At 45.0% G+C, this 23,034-nt stretch overlaps 4 protein-coding genes across 7 annotated transcripts; 1 reads left to right on the top strand and 3 right to left on the bottom strand.

Annotated features, from left to right (window-relative positions):
* Positions 1–4,133: 4,133 nt before the first annotated feature.
* LOC112898301 (probable E3 ubiquitin-protein ligase RNF217) lies at positions 4,134–5,341 on the bottom strand. Its single transcript, XM_025966652.1, has 2 exons — positions 4,425–5,341; positions 4,134–4,206 (listed from the first exon to the last, which is right to left on the bottom strand). Exons 1-2 carry the CDS (start codon positions 5,339–5,341, stop codon positions 4,134–4,136), a joined length of 990 nt encoding a protein of 329 aa, XP_025822437.1.
* A 973-nt stretch (positions 5,342–6,314) lies between these two features.
* LOC112897030 (AT-rich interactive domain-containing protein 4-like) lies at positions 6,315–17,863 on the top strand. 4 transcript variants are annotated; one of them, XM_025965201.1, is made up of 17 exons: positions 6,317–8,517; positions 8,647–9,210; positions 9,346–9,560; positions 9,632–9,820; positions 10,402–10,455; positions 10,722–10,810; positions 10,889–11,141; positions 11,225–11,281; positions 12,126–12,157; positions 12,718–12,853; positions 12,940–13,110; positions 13,947–14,540; positions 14,628–14,765; positions 15,163–15,261; positions 17,109–17,209; positions 17,301–17,391; positions 17,485–17,863. In XM_025965201.1, the coding sequence occupies exons 3-17, from the start codon at positions 9,396–9,398 to the stop codon at positions 17,611–17,613; spliced, it is 2,298 nt and encodes a 765-aa protein (XP_025820986.1). In that variant the 5' UTR covers positions 6,317–8,517; positions 8,647–9,210; positions 9,346–9,395; the 3' UTR covers positions 17,614–17,863. The 4 variants fall into 4 exon arrangements, with proteins under 4 accessions (XP_025820985.1, XP_025820984.1, XP_025820983.1 ...); XM_025965200.1 differs by having other exon boundaries at positions 6,315–8,517; positions 8,647–8,766; positions 10,722–11,141; XM_025965199.1 differs by having other exon boundaries at positions 6,315–8,517; positions 8,647–8,787; positions 10,722–11,141.
* An 812-nt stretch (positions 17,864–18,675) lies between these two features.
* LOC112898501 (protein SENESCENCE-ASSOCIATED GENE 21, mitochondrial-like) lies at positions 18,676–19,338 on the bottom strand. Its single transcript, XM_025966837.1, has one exon. The coding sequence runs from the start codon at positions 19,229–19,231 to the stop codon at positions 18,941–18,943; it is 291 nt and encodes a 96-aa protein (XP_025822622.1). The 5' UTR covers positions 19,232–19,338; the 3' UTR covers positions 18,676–18,940.
* Positions 19,339–20,678: 1,340 nt separating this feature from the next.
* On the bottom strand, positions 20,679–22,002 carry LOC112897891 (SKI/DACH domain-containing protein 1-like). Its single transcript, XM_025966286.1, has 2 exons — positions 21,521–22,002; positions 20,679–21,404 (listed from the first exon to the last, which is right to left on the bottom strand). Exons 1-2 carry the CDS (start codon positions 21,871–21,873, stop codon positions 21,215–21,217), a joined length of 543 nt encoding a protein of 180 aa, XP_025822071.1. The 5' UTR covers positions 21,874–22,002; the 3' UTR covers positions 20,679–21,214.
* Positions 22,003–23,034: the final 1,032 nt, after the last annotated feature.

Here is a 23,034-nt window from a genome sequence, read left to right as displayed (position 1 = left end):
AATAGAAACTAGCCATAACAGATCGGATCTATCAACATAAACAAAGCAAGGTGCGACCATTGCATCCATAGTCGGGCACAGTGATCGCGGAGCGCGCAAGAACAATGAACAGAACATGATCATGATACAAATAAAATAACATTACTCTATGCGTGCTATGATAACTAATGCTACTCGCCATCTACAAGGCTTCAGAACGAGCAACACATGAAGTAAACAAGCAAGAGCAATGCGCCCCCCGATCACGCGAAGCGTGATCAGGGGGCCACATGGCACTTACGCGATGGAAAACCCTGGAACAGGGGAGGCGATGCGCCGTGAGTTGTTGATGAATGAATCTCTCCTTCTTGTTTATTCGTGGTACATATTTATAGTCCGTAGACTTGCCCTCTTCAACTAACCCTAACCAAACACAGCACGAATCCTAACTGCCTAAACCTGAGTTTACACGGCCTTACTGGCCCCAAACACTTGTACGGGAACCGATCTGTAATCGTGCCGAAACCTTCTCCTAGGCCCATCTTGCTCCTTGGCCCACTTCTAGCCCGTCCAGAATATGGCGATAACAAACTTCCAACGAAATGAAGTTCTATGCAAAATTCAAAATTACACTCAAAATTGCAGAACCTGGTTGAATCCTATTCTAAAGTTCACCACTGAATCTAGGAGACCTTTACAAGTGTTTTTTGCAAGCACAACAACTAGAGACCGTTTCAAAACAAATTCTAGGTTTACAAGAACTATATAAAATAGTAATAAGCACAATGAACAAGAGATTTGTTTTCCGAAGTTTACTCCCACTAAAAAAGCTACATCTCTGTTGAGGATTCGAAAAAGAGCCAGATCTATCACTAATCCTTTACCCCACTCAATCAACTACAAAAGAGGATTGAGTTATTTACTATAAAATCCATAAAGGATGGGTAATACAAACTTCCCGGAGCGCACACATGAGAGGACGCTCAACCGGACGACGCCTAACCGTTTAGAAGCCGTAACAAACACGAATCGATGGATGAAGATGATTCAAGTACTCTTGATATAAACTTGGCTGCCTTCTCACTCAAGTGCTCAAGCCTCACATCTCAATCTTGCTCTCACCAAACCCCTAGCTCAAATCAACTCAAGAATTAGCTCTTGAAGGGATTGGGAAAGTGAAGTGAGTGTTCTTAGAGGTGTTCTTTGCGTGGAGATCAGCAACAATGAATGAGGGGCTAAGGTGGTATATATACTGAAAGGATCGATGGACCAAGAGGGGGGTGAATTGAGACTTTTTCAATTTCTAAAATAAGGTAAAGCAACCTTAACCTATCCAAAGCTAGAAAGGCACCAATTCACCAACCGGGTAACTAAGCTACCTACACAAGCTAGGAGAGATAAAAGAGAGGTAAAGCCTAGCAAGGTAGAGCAAAGTAATGATCCCTAAGTCAAGCACATGAATAAATTGCATGAAAGAAAATGCTTGAATAAAGAAAGTGAACAAGAGACAACCAGATTTTTTTCCCGTGGTATCGATGTGTTGGCACACACCCCTAATCCACGTTGTGACACTCACAAACAGTCTTGTCACCTCCCAAGTCACCAAGACGAGGGCGCTCACTAAGAGTCTCCGTTCACCATCCCGGTGTGGTGGAGATCAAACCACGTACAATCTTCTTCTCCGGGCTCCCACAATCCTTGGCAAGCTCCGAGAGAAACACCTCGATCACCAAGATCGCCTAGGTGATGCCAATCACCAAGAGTAACAAGCCAAGGCCTTCACTTGAGCAGGAACCGATCACCAAGAACGGATGCACACAAGCTTCTCTCTACTCAAGTCCTTAATCTTGCTTCTTGAATGATTGAATGAACAAGTATGTGAAATGATGAAGCTCAAGGTGGCTCTTGACTATATTATGAGTGTTTGGATGTTGCCTGGTGTCAAAATTAGCAAAATGACCCATTGGAGGGGTATATATAGGCAGCTCACACGAATAGAGCCGTTGGAGAAAAAGCTGCCAGAAAACTGCGTAGCGCCGGTTAATCCGACGTACCTCCAATAGTCATCGTCGGTTTAACCGGTGAATGTAAGCTGCCCCTTTTGAAAACTAGCCGTTACAACTCGGGCAAATTAACCGACTTATCATCGGTTTAACCGGTGAGTGTAGTTGTCCACTGATCAACTGAAAAACCAAGTCTCTGGACAACTGCACCGACGTTAAATTCAAACATCATCGGTTAATCCGGTGCATTGACTTGTCCAGACTTCTGCTGACGCCGTTTAACCGACATATGGAATATTTAGATCGTCGGTTAAACCGGTGTTAAGAACTCTTCCTGATCTTGCCTTTTCTGATTTGAGTCTTGAATGAAATCCAAATATTCTTGAGATATGAGTTGAGAACCACTTATTTGAACTTCTAGAAACCTGAGTGACCATTGTGTGCATCCATTTTCAAATGACCAAGTCCATGCTCAAGTTACTTAGCCTAAAACCCCTCTTAATAGTGCGATCACTACAAAACTATAAAACCTATACTAACTTAAGTGTCCTTCTCAACCTTATGACACTTAGGACTAGAAAGATCCTTAGTCTTGACATATTATTGAGTTGAATGCCGAGATCGCCTTTTTGAATAACGAAAATTAGGGGCCTCTTTTGACATATGACCAAATGAGCGATAATGATCTATGAAGCTGCACAAACTCATTAGTCACAATAATAGTTGTCATTAATCACCGAAACATACCTTGAGGGACTAGATGCTTACATATACCCAAGCCCCAAAATCTAAAAATCTAGCCATTAGATTGTCGGAACTTCTGATACTATTAAAACTAACCGACTGAGGACCCCCTGTTGGAACAATTAACCAACTTCCGACACTTACAAAACAGTGATATCTTTAAGTGTGTGATTTATGTCTCTCATGAGTAGTTACCATCTCAATTAAGTACTTAGATATCTTCAAGTCATCTCTTCACATCCCTCTTAATAGTATGTTATTTTATATACTCAAATTCAAAATAGAGAATAAATAAAGATATTTTTTTAAGCTCCATCACCGTCTATCGATTAAAATTGACATCTTTTCACGCATATATTTTATTTTATTGAATTAACCTATCCAACACTTGATAATCTCATTAGCTCCTTAATTATGCATATCATCAACATTAAAATCCACTTAAAGGTCCAAATACACTTTCACCCACAGCACGATCGGCCACGGCAGCGGGGAGCTTGACGCGGAAGGAGGTGTCATCCAGTTGCATCAAGTTGGCGCTCTTGCGGCTGTTCCCCATTTCCGGCGTGGGGTGCAGTGGTGCCGCTAAGTTGCTGCCTGCAACTTGCGAGGGGGAGGTGTGTGCGGTGGGGGCCTGCGACGGCAAGGAAATTTTGCCATTGGAGAGGTAGAGGGGGAGAGGAGAAATTCTTGACAATATGGTCCCTATTGCCACGTTAGCAAAACCACCTGCGAAACAGTTTTGATATGATCAAGGAGGATATTTTGATCGGTATTAAAAGTTTAGGTTATGCAAGGTTTTTGGTTTTGAGTAGAGGGGTGTTTTTCAACAGATTCAATGACAAGTTCATATGCTAAAATAGACTTTTCTCTTCTAAAAAGGAAGTTGGGATCATTAGCACGCGAGTAAAAGTTCTTTGATATGGGACTGAATCCAGCCATTATTGGAAATAGTTACGGAGATCTCAAATTGAATTGGCCAATCGCCTTTGTTCCGACACATAATCTGCTATCGGAAGCTCTTTTGAAAGAAGCGACATCATAGAGGATGTTGGATAATTGGACGTTAAATTTTGAACAGCATTCTGGGGATAATCAAATCTTGAATCTGCCACTCATCCAGGAAACACGTAGCCAATTCTCCCAGTTTGTACATCAAACAGACAGATCATACAAAAAATCTGAAAACTGAATTCACACCATTACACTTGTATGTGACCCAGTTTCCGCCGCATCCATAGCAAAACACATTCTAGTATGCGGAAAATCCAGTAAAACATAACCAATTCTCCCGGTTTGAAGACATTTAGCTTCAGATTTTACCAGTCAAACCCAAAAGATGATAAATACTGAAACTATTTCTCGTTCCGAATACCAGCTTTTATCCCAGATCGCTTCCATCACATCTCAGGCTGTGCTGCAACTAGAATGAGTTATCCCCCACTGGCCGCCACATCCATAGCAAAACTCGAAGCCACATCTGCAAATCTCATACCCATCAATATTTTTCTCATTGCAAATAAAGACATTAAAGGTTTGCTAAGGGCTGCATAGAATGCAAGCAGAGCTCAATTCCGGCTAATATAATTGACTGAAAAAATGCAACACCCCAAGAATGCCTCAACATTTCTAGTACGGCAGTTCACTCCAGCAGAAACAATGGATGCAACAAAAGGGAACAGTAATGCTACTACGTACCTGCAAGTAATGTGCAGGCAACCATCGCGTTTCTCCACGAAGAACTCGCACTTGGGGCACCGCTTCCACTTCCTCCCCTTGGCCATCTCGAGCAGCAGCATGTCCTCCTTGCCCATGTCCCCCTTCCGGAGCCCCTTGTACTCGGCGCAGGTCACGCCGGCGTGCCACGGCGCCACGGCGCACCGCGCGCAGAAGAGCCTCCGGCAGCTCGGGCACTCCGCCTCCGCGACGTCGCGGACGTCGCCGCCGCCGTCGTTGTCCACCAGCATCATCGTGGAGCAGTCCTTGTAGGGGCAGTAGGTCTTCCTGGTCCCCAGCAGCATGGACTCGCACAGCGCGGCGCCCCACCGCTCGAAGACCTCCCGGGGCAGGATGCCCTGGCAGAGCTCCGGGTCCAGCGCGCCGCCGCACCGCTCCTCGGGGCACCGGACGTCGGCGATCCGCTCCTGGACCTTGGCGCCGACGTAACGCGCGAGGCAGCCGCCGCAGAAGGCGTGCGCGCAGCCGCGGCTGGCGCGGTACGCGTCGGCGGGCGGCACCGCGTCCATGCAGATCTTGCAGAAGACGAGCGACGTCGCGGCGGCGGGGGCGGCGGCGGCGGCGGCGAGGGGCGGCGACGGCCGGGACGACGACGAGGAGGCGTAGGAGCACTCACCTGTGCCGTGAGCCGACGCCGCAGCGGCCGTGCTGCCGCGACGTGGCGAGGCCGAGGACGAACCCACCGTGGCCGCGACGGCAGAGGACATGATCACTTCCTGCAGCTGGAGCTCCGCGGCGTACTTCTCGTCGGATATCGGGAAGAGCTCGTCGCCGCCGGCCTCGTCTTCGTCGTCGTCGTTTCGGCCGTGGGCGAGGACGGAGAAGTAGAAGTCGTCGACGACGGCGATGAGGCCGTCGCTGGAAGATCCGGCTGCCATTTCGTGTGAGAAGCGGAAGCTAGGATCGGAGCAGCTGATAAGGCGGTTCTGTTCGTTCGCTGGAGGAGTGGGCGATTTAATAGGGCGCACGTAGCGGGTTGATCTGCAATTGCAAGGCAGAACGTCGATCGTTTCGGTAACCGCTAACCGGAGTGGGAATTTGGAGCGCCACTGCTGGTTTTGAGGTGCGCATTCCCGATTTGCATTTAAAGGGAAGTGCTAATTTTCAGGTGACTAAAATTTCTCTGGTACTTAACCATCGATGACATGGAATGGAATGTTGGATCTACTATATTGGACGGTGGATGTTCTTCATTCTTCCCTCAGCTGCAGGCCTGCATCAACCTTGCTTCTTTCCTCCTCCTTTTTTTCTTCTTCTTCGAGGTAAAGTAGCAGTACGCATGTATGTGACTTAGAAATTTTCATATGCTCAATGCGCATAAAAAGCATGATATGCAAATAAGAGTATCAAATTCTTGAAAATCAATTTTGCAAGAAAAAATTGAAGAATTGGGGAAGTGCAACAATTCGTAGAGTGAACTTTCCATCGTCATGTGCGCCTCAACGTTGATGTAAACTTTTTAATTAGCCTACTCATTATTTGACTGGAGTAATTGTAATTATTTTATTTAATTACTGCTCATGCGAAGTGTATTTAAATATTCATATGGTCTATTTTACTCCTGCCTATGTGGTGGCTGAACATAAGATAGCATTGCTATCATGCGAGTAAGGATGGACGAAAAGCTCGTGGCTCGTTTTCATGCGAGTAGGGCTGGACGAAAAGCTCGTAGCTCGCTAGCTTACTCGGCTTATGACTAGCTCGGCTAGCTCGGCTTGTTAGAACTTATTATATTTTCCTAACGGGCTGAGCTAGTATTTTTTTTATAACGTAACCAGTTCGAGCCTGCTTGTGAGCCACTCACGAGCTCGACAAGACGAGGGTAGAAACAAACTATAGCCCCCCACGATCTAGCGGCCCAATTCGATTTTCCCCAAGCCGCTACCTTTATCCATCCGCGAGCGGTCGAGTCTCCGCCGCCGCCGCCTTCCATTCTCGCGGAGATACAAGCACACGACCATGGATCAGATCTCGCACGCGCCGTGCCTGTCTCGCCCCCTTCCCTTCCCTCCACTGTCCTCCGCCCTCCACTGCCGTAGCTAGTAGAATACCGGCCACACCTCTCTGCTCTCTCCGTTGCTCGCGGCACTTCGATCTTGGAGGACGAGGCAGCTTGAGGCATGAAGCTTTGTGCAAACGGCGACGTGTTCGTGGTGCAGTGTTGCCGGCAAGGTCAAGGATGCTGCGGCCGCGCGCTCAAGGCCATGCTGATCGTTAGGTGCAGCGCCACAAGCACCTCACGGGAAGTTTGACTCTCATCGGAAAGTGTTTCCTTTGTTTTTATTTGTTGCAAGACTTTGTTCCTATCGTCCCTCACAAATTTTCCCCTTTTCTTCTCTTTACCTTTTCTCGAGCTGGGAATTTCTTAGCTGCTACTTGTGCTGGGTTCATGCTAACTTGTGCTTCATCCCGCCTTGCTCATTGCTTGGCCAGCTGGCTGACTTTGCCCTCACGCTGTTGCTGCTTGTGCGGCCTGCCCGCTTCACCCACCGTGTCCTCGAAGCCCCTCCCTTCTTAGCTCGCGAGCCAAACCGAGCTGGCTCGAGCTGCAAACGAGCCGAGCCGAGCTGCGCCTTGTGCTCGTTTTGATAACAGCCGAGCCAAGCCAGCTCGTCCGAGCCCTGGCTCGATATCCAACCCTACATGCGAGCATTACTTATGTAAATTGTTTGTTGGCGTATATTGCCGTGCTTGGAATAAAATTCATATGACTTAGTGTCACTATGCATTGCATTCTTTTAGGGAGGTAAAAAGATACACCACTCCTTTTTTTATATGCTAGGTCGCACCTCTTAGATGTTTGGCCGGTCGAAAGACTCTTTACAACCAATTAATCAAGAGTGTGCAGAGATTTTTCTCAATATCATTAAAATTATAGCACTTCCTTCATTGCTATCCAAATATTTTCACTGCCATTGTTTCAAATTTCCTATTGCACTAAGTCATGGAAGAATGTTAAAAGTGCAAAATATACTACTAGATGAGTTGGAAGACAGAAATGATTATACTCCATTAAGAAATCTTTTTTGAAGGCTCCATATATCTCATGTTCTCAGCTCTCGTATACTCTCTCTTACAAAATAGTATGCTCTCTCCTGCAGCATAGGCGTGTTTAGTTGCTAATATAAACTTTACGTGCACTAGTAGATCCGTATAAACTCGCAGAGCCGAGTGCTGTTTGTCTGCATGAGCGGATGCAAAAGTACACCCTGATGTGATGCATACCTCTAAATTGACTGCCTCCATTTATGCATGCTCAATAAATGCACGGCATCTGCTTTGAGCCCACCCACTCGTTAGTCTCATACGTTTAAATTGACTGCCAAACACCAACATTTCACAATCACTAAATCCACTCAATTTGCTTTATCTCATTTAGGTTATACGATGCAAGTTTATAAAATCTTATGCAAACAACAACGAGAACATCTCTAGTATTACCAGCGGTTAGGTGTTACCGTGTTATCAAATACGTTGACAATCCTATATGTGTATCTAAAATTCCAACAAAAATATGAATAGATAGAGCATGCAAGCATCTACTGTCATGCAAAATTTATGATGCAATTAAAACTTGTACAATGAAAAATAAAAAAGAGAAATCAGCCTGTGAATAGTAGCGGATTACGGATCTGAAATGAACAGTTTCAACGTGTTATATCGATACACTGATTTTACTTTTTTTTTTGCATCCTGTACAAGTTTCCGCTGCATCTCAATTTTTGCATAAGTGAAGGGTATTGTTTCGTTTCTCGACTTGAGATACTTACTTTTGGAAAACAACAAAAATAAAACCACCGGGATTGGCATAAAGAAAAGGGCCGAGGAACGACCGAACGAGACAGGAGAAACCACAAACAGCACCGAAGAAACCACACCGTGACGATACCATGACACGCTCTGACTCTGCCATCCCATCCCAGTTCCCCGACTCCCGAACCGCGAAAACCGAGCCGTCGAGCAGATTCGATTGGGCAGATGGGCGTGCAGGAACCCCCGCGCCCGAGCTCCCGAAGCGGCGTCGGATCTTTTCCTCGTGCGGCGCCAGCATCAGGTACCCATCCATCCACGGATCCACCCATCTCGTCCCAAAAACAAAACAAAAATCGTTTTTCCTCCTCGCATTCCCGATTCGTAAAAGCTAATTTAATCCGCGCTCCGGTTTCTCACCGTCCCTCCTCAGGAACAATGAATCGTCATGATCCACGTCGCCGAAGCCCGCAAACAGCAACGGTGGCAGCAGCATCGATCAGAAGCCGCTTGAGGAGGAGAATCCGCGCCCACGCCCGCCGCCGCCTGCGAGGTGATTCTCCCAATCCGAGCGGTTCGTCTCGCCCTCTGCCCTGCCGCCCAACAATTAGCACCCGTCCTGGCGCGTTCGTTCTCGTCTGGATTCCTACCTGCTCGGCTAGTTGTTCCTTGGGTTCCAAATCCGCGGGGGTTAATTAAGACGGGGAACGGTTGGTGGTGTTAGTTTGAATTCTAGTGGGGTTATTTTTTCGAGATTCGGTATAATGCTTGTTTGACCGGATTGGATTGGGACGGGAGGCTCGCATGCGATTCGCAGATCGCCACCGCACCTGCGCCCTCGCATTGCCGTCGATATTCTGGTTGGGGGGATTCGCGGAGAAATTAGGGCTCCGTCCTCTCTCGCCCTGCAGCTTTACCCTTCCTTCCTGTCCAAAATCGAATCCCATCTGCTCCTGGTCTCCAGGTTGCGCTGCCGCCGGCGTCCTTGCAGCCCTGGGTAAGCGGATTTTTCAGCCCCGGGCTTCAATTTGGTCTCCATGTGTGCCGGTTGGGTTGGTCCGGTTACTCTGGCGGGTTTTGGTCGGATTTTTGTGAGGGTTTATCTATGTGTTGTTCCAATTTTCTGTTGCAGGTTCAGTGTTGGCATGAGCTGAGGTCCAGGAGCTAGTTATTCCTTCGGCCATGTCTCAAATCCAGAGCACCTCGCGACAGAACTGCGTGCTCCTTGCCATTCGATGTGGGAGGTTCGCCGAGAAGCAGCAGACGCCAGCTCGCCTGGTGCCTGAGCCGAAGCGTGTGCGTCCATCCTACCCCTTCCCGGAGCTCGTCTCCTGTGGGAGATTGGAGGTCAGTTCGTTTTGCTGTGTACTGTGGACAGATGTTTGTTTTGAGTTATCAGTTTAAAGGTGGGGATGCAGGTGCACACGCTGATCAATCCCTCGGTGGAGCAATTTAGAGAGGTGCAGCAGGCGGTGCAACCTAACTTGTTGTATCTTCAGGGGCAGCAGCTAGAGAATGAGGAGATAGGTTCACTCGTCTGGGGCGATACTGATTTATCTGACCCGCAGACATTTAGCTCACTCATCAGCCCACCATTTCCGACCATAGTAAGCTCCAAACTTTTATTGAATAGACACATAATGTGTATTCATCGCTGTAATTTTCTGTTCATCAGTTTTTACTCGACTGGAGAAAATGAGATGCGTCAGTGCACGTTAATCTATAGTTTCATCTTGAGCATTGAAAACGGTAGCTCAGCATGACAATCTGCATACTGCACTATAACTGCACTGCACACACTATATATCCAGGTGATAGTGTTGTGGTCCTTGGGGAACTATCTCCTGAGGATTAGCTATGGCTATAACTACGCTATTTTAGAAATTGCATTTGCTGATCACTGTTAGTTCTGATAATGGCCTGTACAGTTTGGATGCTGAATCTGTTCAAATTGCTCTGTAAAAGGGACTCGGATAGTTAAGTTTACTGGTTAGCATTGTGACCTGAAATTGCTTAATTTTAATTTGTATCGTTGAGATTTGATTGCTGTGCCTAATATAACTGGTATGTGATTTTGTTGCATGTGGATTGGATGCTTTGCTACTAATGATTCAATTTACTTTTATTATGTTGTTTTCATCTCCTTTTTTTTTCTGTATAGTTACTAATGTGTACGCACTACACACAGGTTTATTTGGAAGTTCCCATAGGGGGAAAGCTTGCCCAGTCACTTCATTCAAAGGTATCTTTAATAACTGGTTTTACCTCTTTTCAAGGAGTGGGTTCTTATTCCACATTTGCCAGAGTTAGTCTGGAGATAGCGCATATATGTTTATAGTGTCTCATCTGGACAAATTTAGGTGGTATTGATTATTAGAATGTGCTAATGAACCTTCCCCCCCTAAACAAAGTGACTGTTATTTATGGAATTTAAGTGCTAATTGAGCAATATGTAATCTTTTTTTTTGAACGACAAGCAATATGTAATCTTGACATCCTTTCCTTCAGGGGATACCATATGTGATATATTGGAGGAATTCATTTTCATGTTATGCAGCATCTCATTTTCGCCAGGCATTAATATCAGTCATTCAAAGGTATCACCATCATAAATACATTATTGGTCTGTGCCATTTTTTTATTTCACATCTAACATTTGGGTATTCTGGATGTAGTTCCTGCAGCCATACATGGGATGCATTTCAACTTGCACATGCCTCGTTTCGACTATATTGTGTAAGAAATAATTATGTAGAAAGTGTTAAGCTTGGCCCTCGCCTACTTGGGGATGCTCCAAAAATAAATATCATCCCTGCTGAGAATGATGTGGATGAGGAAGAAGGTTGTTCTGAAGCTTTTCTGGCTATAAAAATATATGACGAAGATGTGAACATGAAATTTCTTGTCTGTGGAGTGCCATGCACCTTGGTAAGCTTAGTGGTTATGCCTCAGTCTATCATTCAATTTTTTTCTTGTTCCAAACAATGTTTGCACAACTGTATTGATTGCAGGATGCATGTTTGTTGGGCGCACTGGAGGATGGTTTGAATGCTCTGTTGAATGTTGAGGTATGCGCCCATTTTCTAGTAATCAAGATTAGGTTCCAGAAAAGTATTGAGTTTTGAATAGATGTAATCTTTACTTGGAAGTGCTAGTTCATTGAACTGCTGGGAGGAGGTGTTAACTTGTAATTTTTTTCTTATTGCTGTAGGAACTATAGGAACAGCAACAGTGTCATTTTAAACAGCTACGCCTATGTACAAGTTAGTGCTAAGCACACTGATTTATATGCAGCACACTGATGTTAACTTGGAATTTTGCATTTTTAGTATTTGTCATAGGAATTATAGGACCGCTAATTTATATGCAGCATGTACTCATATGTAAATTAGTAAATGTCATTTAATGTGGATGGCAGAGAGAAACAGTTTTGGGAATCTGCTTTTGCTTCATATAGGTTAGCTTTTACCTCTTTTCCCAACTTAAGAAACTAAACCATACCAACTAAAAAGGGCAATGCAATGTCTTTTGGCAGTTGAGCCCATGCAAGGCAGCCTTGATAAAAATGAATTGCTCACATGACAAGTGGGGTGACTACCCGCTAGCTGCTTGCCACCCTTTAGGGCATTGGTTGGTTATATGTTCTAATTTCATTCAATTAGCTTGCATTTCAATTGTGAATCCCAGTACTATATGATGCATATCAAAGGATGCATATTTAAGTTATCACTAGTGTTCAAGTTCAACTCATAATTAGGTTTTGTTAAGCGACAAAAAATTGTTATGATCTGTTAAATAAAGGTGTCTTCAGAGGCTGTTCTATTGAATCAATATCCTTAAATCTCTTTAGCATTCTATTTGAGCATATTTGCTAGAACCTTATTGATGGCTGAGCTTTTTTACTTGTCTCAGATTCGTGGCAGTAAACTTCAAAACCGAGTCAGGTATCTTGAACCCCCTGTGCGCTACATCTTAAGCAACATATCTCATAACTTCTGGCACATCAAACATTTTATAATTTGGGCATGGGTCACGTTTACAATGTATGCTTGGCCTTGTGCTCTTGTAATATATTATAATTTTCTTGATCTCAGAATGCCTGTTTGCATTGTATTCTTTGCTGTTGCTTCAATAATCATGTTGATAAATTTGATCTAAGCATGTTTTGAAGCTCGAATTTGACGCACATAAAATTAACTAATATATCATAATTTTTCTTGACTATGAAGTGTCAACCAAACAGAAACTGAAGTTAACTACATTTGAAAGGAAAGTGGTGGCACAGATTTGTGTTTTCATTGATTACCTGGTATATAGGCTTGAAGCTATATTCTTACTAAGTCCACTATTGATATTCTATATGCTGCTGTTTTCTCTAGACTGTTGTTATTTGTTGTGAATATCAGTGCTTGTGGTCTTAATAAAATAGAAATAAAAATATTATTGTTTGTGAGAAATGTTTATTTTTGTTCAGAGCAGAAGCTCACAGCATTTCTCTTTCCAGTGCTGCTGCTCCGCCTCTACAAGCTGAAACTCTTTCACATGGGGTTGTTACAATGCGCTGTGATATCACAACTTGCAGTTCTTCACATGTGTCACTTCTTGTTTCTGGTAGTGCTCAAACTTGTTTTGATGATCAGGTATCAATTTCTATAATAATGGAGCATTTCTTAGCCCTTATCTTTATATGATTTTTTTTTCATATATTGCCTTATGACATATGTAGCTTTTGGAGAGCCATATCAAGAATGAAATTATTAAGAGCCAGCTAGTTCGTGCTCTATCGAATGGTGATGATAATAAGTCATCTTCAGCTGAGCCTTTGCCGTCCATGTGCTTGGCTTGTGGAGCTTCTACTTTTGAAGTCTGGATGACCCTGCCTAAATGGGCAGCACAGGTTAATTTTCGTCGAAGTTTTCAATTGATGCACTAAGCAGATTGTTAGTTATGTTTATGTCTGAAAATTTACCCAATTATTTTTCAGTCATCATCTGGTGCAACTGCAAACCTTACTATATAGCATTCTTTTCTGCGTTTTCGGTTATATTCTATTCCCTTTGTTTAAGAGTCGGGATGCAAGTGAGTCACCAATGACCTATTTGTGGGCTCGCAGATGAACCCGCTTGCATCCCTATTTAAAAATAGGTTGTTTCAGCCTCTCATAAAAGGAGTGAACATCAATGATCTTCACACCTTTATTTATTGCGGTTGCATTTTGTAAACACTAGCTTTATTTAGTACTCCAGGTCTGGAGTTGCGCTTTCCCTTGGAAAAGTATCTCATACTTGAAAGTTCAAAATTCAAATTGTAGAACTGTGCCCTTCTGTTGGGTGGCTTTCTGTTTTAGGGAATTTATTCTGTGTTTTGCTGCAAGTACAGTTTATGTTAGTACCTAGTGCTTTAGTGTATAATTCTTTCCCCTGTTCTTTATCTGCTTCAAGCTAATCATCTGAACATGACCTTAGTAGTGAAGCTGGGGAATGCTCCCCCCCCCCCCCCCCCCCGCCCCCAGGGGAATAACAAGGCTTTAGTCACAAGTGTTTTGTGCTTGCACTCTTTACATAAATCTGCTATGAAGACTCTGTTTTCTTTAACTGTGCCTTTTTTATTCAAGAGGCCTCACTTACACAATAGTTGTCTGAACCACATTCTTCCAATCCCTGTTTCATTGCATAACTTTATATGAGTGGATCCATTTTCATCTCTTAATGGAGATTATGTTTCATTGCTTAGGTTTTGAAACATCTTGCACCAGAAATCTCTTACAGAAGCTTGGTTGCACTTGGAATTGCTTGTGTAAATGGCACACCAGTGTCTTCATTTGACAGGCAGGATGCAGATCGTCTTATTTTCTTTTGCTCTAACCAGTGCAAAGATCAAGCGATTCAAAACGCTCCATGTGCCCATCTATCAAGATGGTCAGCCTCCCTTACTAAGGATAGATTCACTGGAAGTCTCGAGTCAAAACAAATTTCATTTGACGCAAATGGAGTTAGAGAGGATAATAAGCATCTTACTGAAGGGTCTTCTCTTTCATCCTTGGAGCCAAGGTTAAAGCCTGCAACAATGAGACCCCTTCCCCACTCTCCCAAGCAACAAATGCATCTCTTTATGGGTTTATCTCAGTCTACCATTCATGATGCTAGTCAAGTTAAGCCTAGCTTGCCAGCCCCTCCACCTGTAAAGCATAGTGTGTTACCTGTTGTCCCAGCTACTCAAAGAAAATCATCATATGGGCTGCCGCGTGTTAAACCATCAGTTCCATTGAATCCTCTACCAATGAAGAAGCATGGGTGTGATCGGTCACCTATCCGTATTTGCTCTGAAGTACGCTTCTTGGGCGATCCTTTTTTCCTTTTGTTTTGTTACGTCTTCCTAGCAATTAGCCATCTCATTTTGTGGTATCTTTTGCAGGAAGACTTCTTGAAAGATGTCATGCAGTTTCTACTTCAGAGGGGCCACACCCGACTCGTACCTCAAGGTGGACTGGCTGAATTTCCTGATGCAGTATTAAATACAAAGCGCCTTGATTTATATAATTTATACAAAGAGGTAATTGAACACTTCTGCTGTTCTCTTGTATCAGCTATGTGCTGCCAAAAAATTATTTTTCTATATTGATAGGGAATAAACCCATTGCTCTTAAAACAGAGAGAAGAATGTTCAGCCTTACAAAAACTGACACGAGTCAGTCGACCTATGCTAAAACTTAATCTGTACAAAAACATGTACTGGACATGAATGGTATCACAGATCTAGGAAATAAAGAGAACTAGAATACGTCCTGTACAACAACAGCTGAACATGAAAACTGTAGGCTTCTAAACTCCTGTTATTCTAGAGCTGCTGTTATCGCACAGAAGATATTGCGAAAAATAAATAAAACAACAGATGATGCTATAATGAATTAATGATTTTGCTGACAAATAGTCTGACTGCTATCATTCAGGTGGTATCCCGAGGTGGCTTTTATGTAGGCAACGGCATAAATTGGAAAGGTCAAGTCTTTTCAAAGATGCGCAACCATACAGTTACAAACAAAATGACGGTAAGTATTTACTTGTCTTATATATTTACTAGCTTCCCCAATAAGACTCTGAATTTGTTATTTTCTGTTCTGCCATGTTTTTGTAGTTTTGATGTTAACATACTATTACCCTGCTTTCTCAGTATATAGAAAAGATGTTCCGAATTTCGCACAACTTCAGCTATTATATGGAGTAAATGATGCTAATTGTTTACTGCTGAAAATTATTATTTTCGGAACTTAATGCTACATCACAATCAGGCCCATTTGCCATCATAATACAACTGTAAGGATCGATGGACCAAGAGGGGGGGGTGAATTGATCGATGGACCAAGAGGGGGGGGTGAATTGGGCCTTTTTCAAATTCTAAAACGAGGTAAAGCAACCTTAACCTATGCAAAGCTAGAAAGGCACCAATTCGCCAACCGGATAACTAAGCTACCTACACAAGCTAGGAGAGATAAAAAGAGAGGTAAAGCCTAGCAAGGTAGAGCAAAGTGATGATCCCTAAGTCAAGCACATGAATAAATTGCATGAACGAAAATGCTTGAATGAAGAAAGTGGACAAGAGACAACTGGATTTTTTCCCGTGGTATCGATGTGTTGGCACACACCCCTAATCCACGTTGTGACACTCACAAACAGTCTTGTCACCTCCCAAGTCACGGAAACGAGGGCGCTCACTAAGAGTCTCCGTTCACCATCCCGGTGTGGTGGAGATCAAGCCACGTACAATCTTCTTCTCCGGGCTCGCACAATCCTTGGCAAGCTCCGCGAGAAACATCTCGATCACCAAGATCGCCTAGGTGATGCCAATCACCAAGAGTAACAAGCTAAGGCCTTCACTTGAGCAAGAACCGATCACCAAGAACGGATGCACACAAGCTTCTCTCTACTCAAGTCCTTAATCTTGCTTCTTGATTGATTGAATGAACAAGTGTGTGAAATGATGAAGCTCAAGGTGGCTCTTGATTATAGTATGAGTATTTGGATGTTGTCTGGTGTCAAGAATAGTAAAATGACCCATTGGAGGGGAATATATAGGCAGCTCACACGAATAGAGCCGTTGGAGAAAAAGCTGCCAGAAAACTGCGTAGCGCCGGTTAATCCGACGTACCTCCAATAGTCATCGTCGGTTTAACCGGTGAATGTAAATTGCCACCTTCTGAAAACTAGCCGTTACAACTTAGGCAGATTAACCGACGTATCATTGGTTTAATCGGTGAGTGTAGTTGTCCACTGATCAACTGAAAAACCAAGTCTCTAGACAACTGCACCGACGTTAAATTCAAACATCGTCGGTTTAACCGGTGTATTGACTTGTCCAGACTCTGCTGACTTCGTTTAACCGACGTATAGAAAAGTGAGAGCGTCGGTTAAACCGGTGTTAAGGATTTTTTCTGATTTTGCCTTTTCTGATTTGAGTCTTGAATGAAATCCAAATATTCTTGAGATATAAGTTGAGAATCACTTATTTGAGCTTCTAGAAACCTGAGTGACCATTGTGTGCATCCATTTTCAAATGACCATGTCCATGCTCAAGTTACTTAGCCTTAACCCCTCTTAATAGTGCGATCACTACAAAACTATAAAAACCTATACTAACCTAAGTGTCCTTCTCAACCTTATGACACTTAGGACTAGAAAGATCCTTAGTCTTGACATATAATTGAGTTGAATGCCGAGATCGCCTTTTTGAGTAACGAAAATTAGGGGCCTCTTTTGACTTATGACCAAATGAGCGATAATGATCTATTAAGCTGCACAAACTCATTAGTTACAATAATGGTTGTCATTAATCACCGAAACATACCTTGAGGGTCTAGATGCTTACAACAACTCTAATCATGCACACTTTTACATATAGGGTGTAGGGAACACACTAAAGAGGCATTATGAGACATATTTGCTGGAATACGAACTTGCACACGACGATGTTGATGGGGAGTGTTGCTTGATTTGCCACAGGTTTGACAATTTTGATTTCAGTCTAGTGTATCCACTGAGACTATATTCCATTTCAGTATAATCTAACATGTGATCCTAAATGTATTTGCAGTAGTGCTCTAGGCGACTGGGTGAACTGTGGGTTATGTGGAGAATGGGCCCACTTTGGCTGTGATAGACGACAAGGGCTGGGCACTTTCAAGGTAGACAATTGCTTACCTAGAGTAACCATTTGTTTAAGTTTCATGAATGTCGAAGTTTAGGTTATATATTGATATTGGCTGATGTGGCAATAGGACTATGCGAAGACAGATGGGTTGGAATACATTTGCCCCCAGTGTAGCCTTGCGAAAAGCAAAAAGCCACCACTGCCCGTTAGAGTCGGCAATGGCTTAGCCGCCTCTGGACCACGAATTGTAAATTAACTTACGTTATTTTTCTTTTCCTTTCGCCTTTTGTCCCACTTTTTTTGGGGGTGATGATTTGGGTAGATAATATTGGCCAAGCATGTGTAGTGTTGATTTGTGTTATCATGTGTAGCTCACTAGCTTGTAATCATTGGCAGCTCATGAACTTCAAAATTTTGTGACCAGGCACCTGTTCTAAGGCGGGTCTGCCCTTTTCACAAAGACAATGTTTTTCGAGTTAGTTTGAGGCTTCCTGGCTTTCTATCAACCTGTATCTTGTAAAGTTGGACGTTAATTCACACAACGAAACCATCTCCCAGAGGTGAAATACCCACGCCCATTCAAGTCTTTACTACTTGGAGTATGTCCTAGAACAACCAGGTAAAAGCTAGGTCAATCTTTTCTATAAATGTTTAACATGATCTATAATCGGAGATTCAGACGCAATGTTTCCTATGATAACATGCATGGGGCTTGAACTGGCCAAAGGTCAAAAGAACTTATTTCAAAATATCGTATCAAAAGGCCACGCTCTAAGGTATCCAACATTATGTTATGTATGATCCCGTTCCCACCCCCATATCCACCTTAGCACATTCTGACTGGCCTTTTTACCAGGTTGTTGTAGGGCATGAAGAAGCGAAAACTAGTCACGGGCCGGGTAACATTTGGCGCCCTGTTTCATCACTGGCCAAAACACACACAAACAAGCGGGAGAACAGATCTCGAGAGCATTGCATACAAAGTGCTGAAAATTCCTAACAAATGCAACCTAATTAATAATTACAGTAGCGTGCGTGTCATTTTCTTCTTGAAGGTATTGTTTTTTTCATTAATAATTACAAGCGGTGTGCATCCTAAATATGTGAGGCCGGCGATGGTCTTGACTCTTGAACCGATTCTATCATGTAGAATTCTAGATGTAATTTTTTGATACCAATAACGTTTTCTTTATCTAAATAATGTACACTCTGTTAGATAAAATTTTACATATTACAGATGGACTTTGTGTTGCCTGCCATCTGGGCGGGATAAATGGTTGCCTATGCAGGAGTGCCTCGCCATGGCTTCGTCTCTGCTCGCGCACATACGACCGCCATGCACGTACGACACTTTTGAACACCTACCGGAGCGTAATGAATCACAGAACGGCGTTCAATATCGATCTCCAATTAACGGGTAGTGAAACTGAAATCAATCTAACCATGTCGGCCAACACTTTCTTTCCACGTCAAATGCATTACAAACTGAATTTCGGCCACAACTACGCCAGCGTGCGCGCATGCATGCGAAGAAAACTCATCTACTGAATTCTCGGATCCCCGGAAAAAGTCTCGCCGACGAACTAATCTTTCTTGGAGAAGAGCAGCCGCGCCCGGAGGTCGGCGGCGTCGACGTCGTGGAGGCGGTTCTCCGGCATCCAGCACCCCGTCTTGGGGTCCCTCATCCAGAAGCCCTCCTCTTCCCTGGGCTTGGACCCCGCTCCCGGCAGCCTCGCCTTGCAGGCCGCTCCGACGGGCTCCTTCGGCGCCACCGCCGCCGCGGCGCTGTACGTCCGGCGGCCGCAGCTCGACACCTTCGCCGCGCAAACGCCGGCGAGCCGGGACGAGAGGAGAGCACGCGCCGGCGCTGCCATCGCTGTTCAACTAAGCTTTACTGCAAAGCGCTAGGGTTTTGGGCTTCACGATCGCAGGGTGACGCGCAGGTTTCGTGGGGGCGGCGACCGGCGACGCGGCGTGGTGTTGTTTTTTTATAGACGAGCGAGTCGGCGGCGCGTCATCCCATCCGTCCCGACCTCGTCGTTGCGGGTAGGTTTGTTTGATGGAGAACACAGCGTTGGCTCAGTTCCAGTTCCAGCCCATGGACCTTTCCACGATTATTTACTCATGGACTGTACGGTCCATGGTTAGGCCCGTTTCTTCATGGTCTACTGAAGCTGGGCCGGGCCGGGCCTGAATTCGTGTCTCAACGAAAAAGCAGCACAAACGGGAAGGACACGTACGTGCAAGCAGAGAGAGAGAGAGGGACACGTACGTGCAAGCAGAGAGAGAGAGAGAGAGAGAGAGAGAGTCCACACGCGTGCCAGTCAAAATCGTCACCGGCTGCAGCAGGGAGATTCCACCTCCGAATCTTCTTTGGTTAGTGGACACGTACGCGCAAGCGAGATTCCACACGCGTCTGAGCCGGCTTATTCGTCCTCGGCACAAGTGGTAGACGGCATGGCATTGTTCCATCCGGCCAGTTCCCACAATTCCTTTAGCTTAGCTAGGTATCTGTCGAGCTCGGCATCCTCTTTAACTTGCACTTACCGAGTGATCAGAATCTGTTCCTGCCGGTCACACGTTGGACACAACTGAAACTGAAACCTAACTTTAGCATCTTTAGCATCTATTAGTATTTTTATACTTTTGCTAAAGTTTTTGAGTCTTGACTAAAATTTAGCTCATCCTATTAGCATTCATGTTTGGATAAACTAGTGCTTAAGTTTAGCACTTTTGAACATTAGCACTTGAATCCAAACAGAGGCGCGATTATGCGTCACTTCGGATGATGAAATCGGCACCCATCGCCTGAATCTGCCCACAAGCGGCCTCCCCCACCCCACCGGCCTCTCCCCACCCTTTCTTCTTCCCCCACCTCCGGCTCGCGCACCCACCATCCGCCGCCCGCCGCTTGCCGCCCAGCCCCTCCCCTACCCCACCGGCACGGGCGGGCTAGGGTCCGGCCGGACCTCCACGCCCGCGCTAGCCGCCTCCCGCCACCGCCGTCGACTCCCCCACCCCAGCGTCGGCCCCACCGCCGTCTCCCGCCGCCGCGCCTTGCCTGCCTCCTCCGCCGTGCCGGCCTGCCGCCGCCGGCCCTTCCTCTATGGCCGGTGGTGAGAAGCCGCCTCCCGGCAACACCAAACCTCTAACCCCGGACCCTAATCTCATCGGAATCTCGCTGGAGTTGAAGAAGGAGGGATGAGGTCGGATTGGGCTTTATTGGGCTAAATTGGAGCTGAATCTTCTAAGTAATTTTCTTCGGATGATGAACCAATGGCACTTCTAGACAGCTGAAAATCTAACAAGATTCTCAAAAGAGACAACAAAACATGATCTCCCTTCTCGACCCGTTTCACTTAATATTTCTCCAATCAATTGGATGTCGTAGAGTACAAGAGCAAATTACAACCTTACTTTCAAGACTGCAACATGCAAAACCATACTTTTTTTTTTAAAAAAAACACCCAATCGATCTCTCTTAAGTTTTGATTCCTTTTGTTGGACCCACTTCGCCATGCTATATTCTTTACTGCATGCACACACGCGCATGCTCCTTGATTGATACTCGTTTTATTCTAAATTATTAGTCCTTTTAGCTTTTTTAGATGCATAATTTTTACTATACATTTAGATATAATATCTAAATGTATAGCAAAATCTATATATCTAGAAAAGCTAAAATAATCAATAATTTAGAACGGAGGAGTAATTATCTGTAGCTTGTCTAGCACTCATTCCCCTCGATCAGGCCGGTGACAAGAAGAGCAGATTATTGTAATTAACTAATTAGTAGTGCTGATCCTGCACCATGATTGCCTTCGGCTATCGTCTTTGTTGCCTTGTGTCTCTTCTAGCTAGGCCACGACGGCAAGTGGCTTCCTCGGCGGCGGCCGGCCCCGGTTGGGCGTGCGGTGGGGGCTGTGATGGTGAGCCTGGCCTCGCCGCTGCCGCTCCTTGCTGCCCACAGCCGCCTGGCGCTCGCGCGCCTCGTCCACCAGGATCTGCTCCGACCGGCACTCCTCGCTGCAGAAGCCCTGGTCTCCCCTGCACGAACAAGCAGACGCACGAGCGATCGACGCCGGTTAATCAAGACACGTCGTCGACGTACGATGCATCTGACTATCTGAGCAGGTTCGTTGCTGATCAGTATGTATATATACCTATACATGTAGACGTCCTTGCTAGGGCTGAGGTCCCGCCGGCAGAGGGAGCAGGCCTTGAGGAAGCTGCACGGCACGCCGGCGTGGCGCGAGGCGGCGGTGGAGCGCGGCCTCACCATCTGCTTCAAGACGATGCTCGCCGCCGCGTGCGCGTGCCGGCCATGGCTGTGGTGGTGGTGGTGGTGGTGGTGGTGCACCAGGATCTGGAGCCCCACGACGAGGCGCTCGCGCTCGCGCGAGCGACGGCCGTTGGCTCCGGCCATGGCCGCGCCGACGACGCCGACGCGGTGGTGGTGGACGGCGGCGCCACCCTCCTCCCCGAGGTGGAAGATGCTCTGCCTTCTCGGGAGCATGGCGGTGAGTAGTGGGGAGGGGAGGAGGGTGGGGGGAGGAGGGATCACCCCACCTCCTCGCTTGAGGTGGTGAGCACCAGGAGAGCTTCCTATAGGTGGGTAGGAGGAGAGAGAAAGAGGAGAGATGAGGTGGTGAAGGGGAGAGGAGTGATGGGTATTTAAAACCGCTTGATGTCCACAAAAGGCCTTTTGTCACTGCTTCCACTTGATCAAATAGAAGAAGAATCTCTTGGGCTGGGCCCAGTGTTGTGTGTGGCAGTGTGTGCATCAAAAGAAATACTACTATAACAGTGCAAAAAAGAAAAAGGGGGTGAACTTTTGGGGGGAAATCCATATAAATGACCTTTTGCATTCAAATTTGAGGTTTAGCCAGGAACAGAGAGAGAGAGAGAGAGAGAGAGAGAGAGAGAGAGAGAGAGAGAGAGAGAGAGAGAGAGAGAGAGAGAGAGAGAGAGAGAGACTTTTAACTCTGTCCGTGGCTGATCTCTATTGTCTGCAAGTAAAGGCTGAGGCCTGTTGGGATCCCTCTATGCATGCAAGAAAATGAGGCATGCTTTCAAATTAAAAGTCAGATTCGTTGTATGATGCTTCTATGTTATCAGTCAATGCAAACAACCTGGCTTATTGCTGTTTCCATAATTTGCACTAATTCTTCTGTGCATGTATCTAATACAAACAGGATGCTGAATCTCTGTTGTCGCTACTTTATCTCTAAATGGTCTCTTTATTTCTTTACTAAATCACAACTGAAACCTTTTTTCAAAAGATTGAGGAGATGGAGCAATAGCTTTCATGGAAAAACCCAAGCCAGCAAAGCAAAAATTAAAGGTAATAATAAAGGAAAGAATGGACTATATATGAGCTGAAAAATTATAATGATCACTTATGTAATGTAGAAATGATATAATGAGTGGTCCTAGAAGCAATGCCTTCTAATAATTATGCAAAGATGATGTTTTTGTCTTGGTGTAAGCTGTTCCCCACTCATGTGGACTTGTGGAGTAAGAAAAAAAAAAGGAATCCCAATAATTGCGAGGTCTTTTTCATGAAAATTAATGAAATATTACAAAAGCTTTCACACGTTATTTTCTTTCATGAAGAAATTAAAAGGTCATTTTCTGTGTGAGAAAACTCGCATGGAATCCTTGATGTTGCTGAACG

Source organism: Panicum hallii, chromosome 6 (genome assembly GCF_002211085.1).
Source record: "Panicum hallii strain FIL2 chromosome 6, PHallii_v3.1, whole genome shotgun sequence".
In the NCBI taxonomy this organism is placed as follows: Eukaryota; Viridiplantae; Streptophyta; class Magnoliopsida; order Poales; family Poaceae; genus Panicum; species Panicum hallii.
The sequence above is the reverse complement of the archived record's forward strand: the minus strand, read 5'-3'. Positions and strand labels throughout refer to the sequence as shown.

Bases quoted from the DNA above. Each gene is read 5' to 3' on its own strand.
- LOC112898501 (XM_025966837.1), bottom strand. From the start codon at position 19,231: ATGGCAGCGCCGGCGCGTGCTCTCCTCTCGTCCCGGCTCGCCGGCGTT.
- LOC112898301 (XM_025966652.1), bottom strand. From the start codon at position 5,341: ATGGCAGCCGGATCTTCCAGCGACGGCCTCATCGCCGTCGTCGACGAC. The intron at 4,207-4,424 runs GTACGTAGTAGC...TGAGATTTGCAG, and splicing joins TGCCTGCACATTACTTGCAG to ATGTGGCTTCGAGTTTTGCT.
- LOC112897891 (XM_025966286.1), bottom strand. From the start codon at position 21,873: ATGCTCCCGAGAAGGCAGAGCATCTTCCACCTCGGGGAGGAGGGTGGC. The intron at 21,405-21,520 runs GTATATATACAT...TTGTTCGTGCAG, and splicing joins AAGGACGTCTACATGTATAG to GGGAGACCAGGGCTTCTGCA.
- LOC112897030 (XM_025965200.1), top strand. From the start codon at position 9,396: ATGTCTCAAATCCAGAGCACCTCGCGACAGAACTGCGTGCTCCTTGCC. The intron at 11,142-11,224 runs GTAAGCTTAGTG...TATTGATTGCAG, and splicing joins GTGGAGTGCCATGCACCTTG to GATGCATGTTTGTTGGGCGC. The intron at 14,541-14,627 runs GTACGCTTCTTG...TATCTTTTGCAG, and splicing joins CTATCCGTATTTGCTCTGAA to GAAGACTTCTTGAAAGATGT.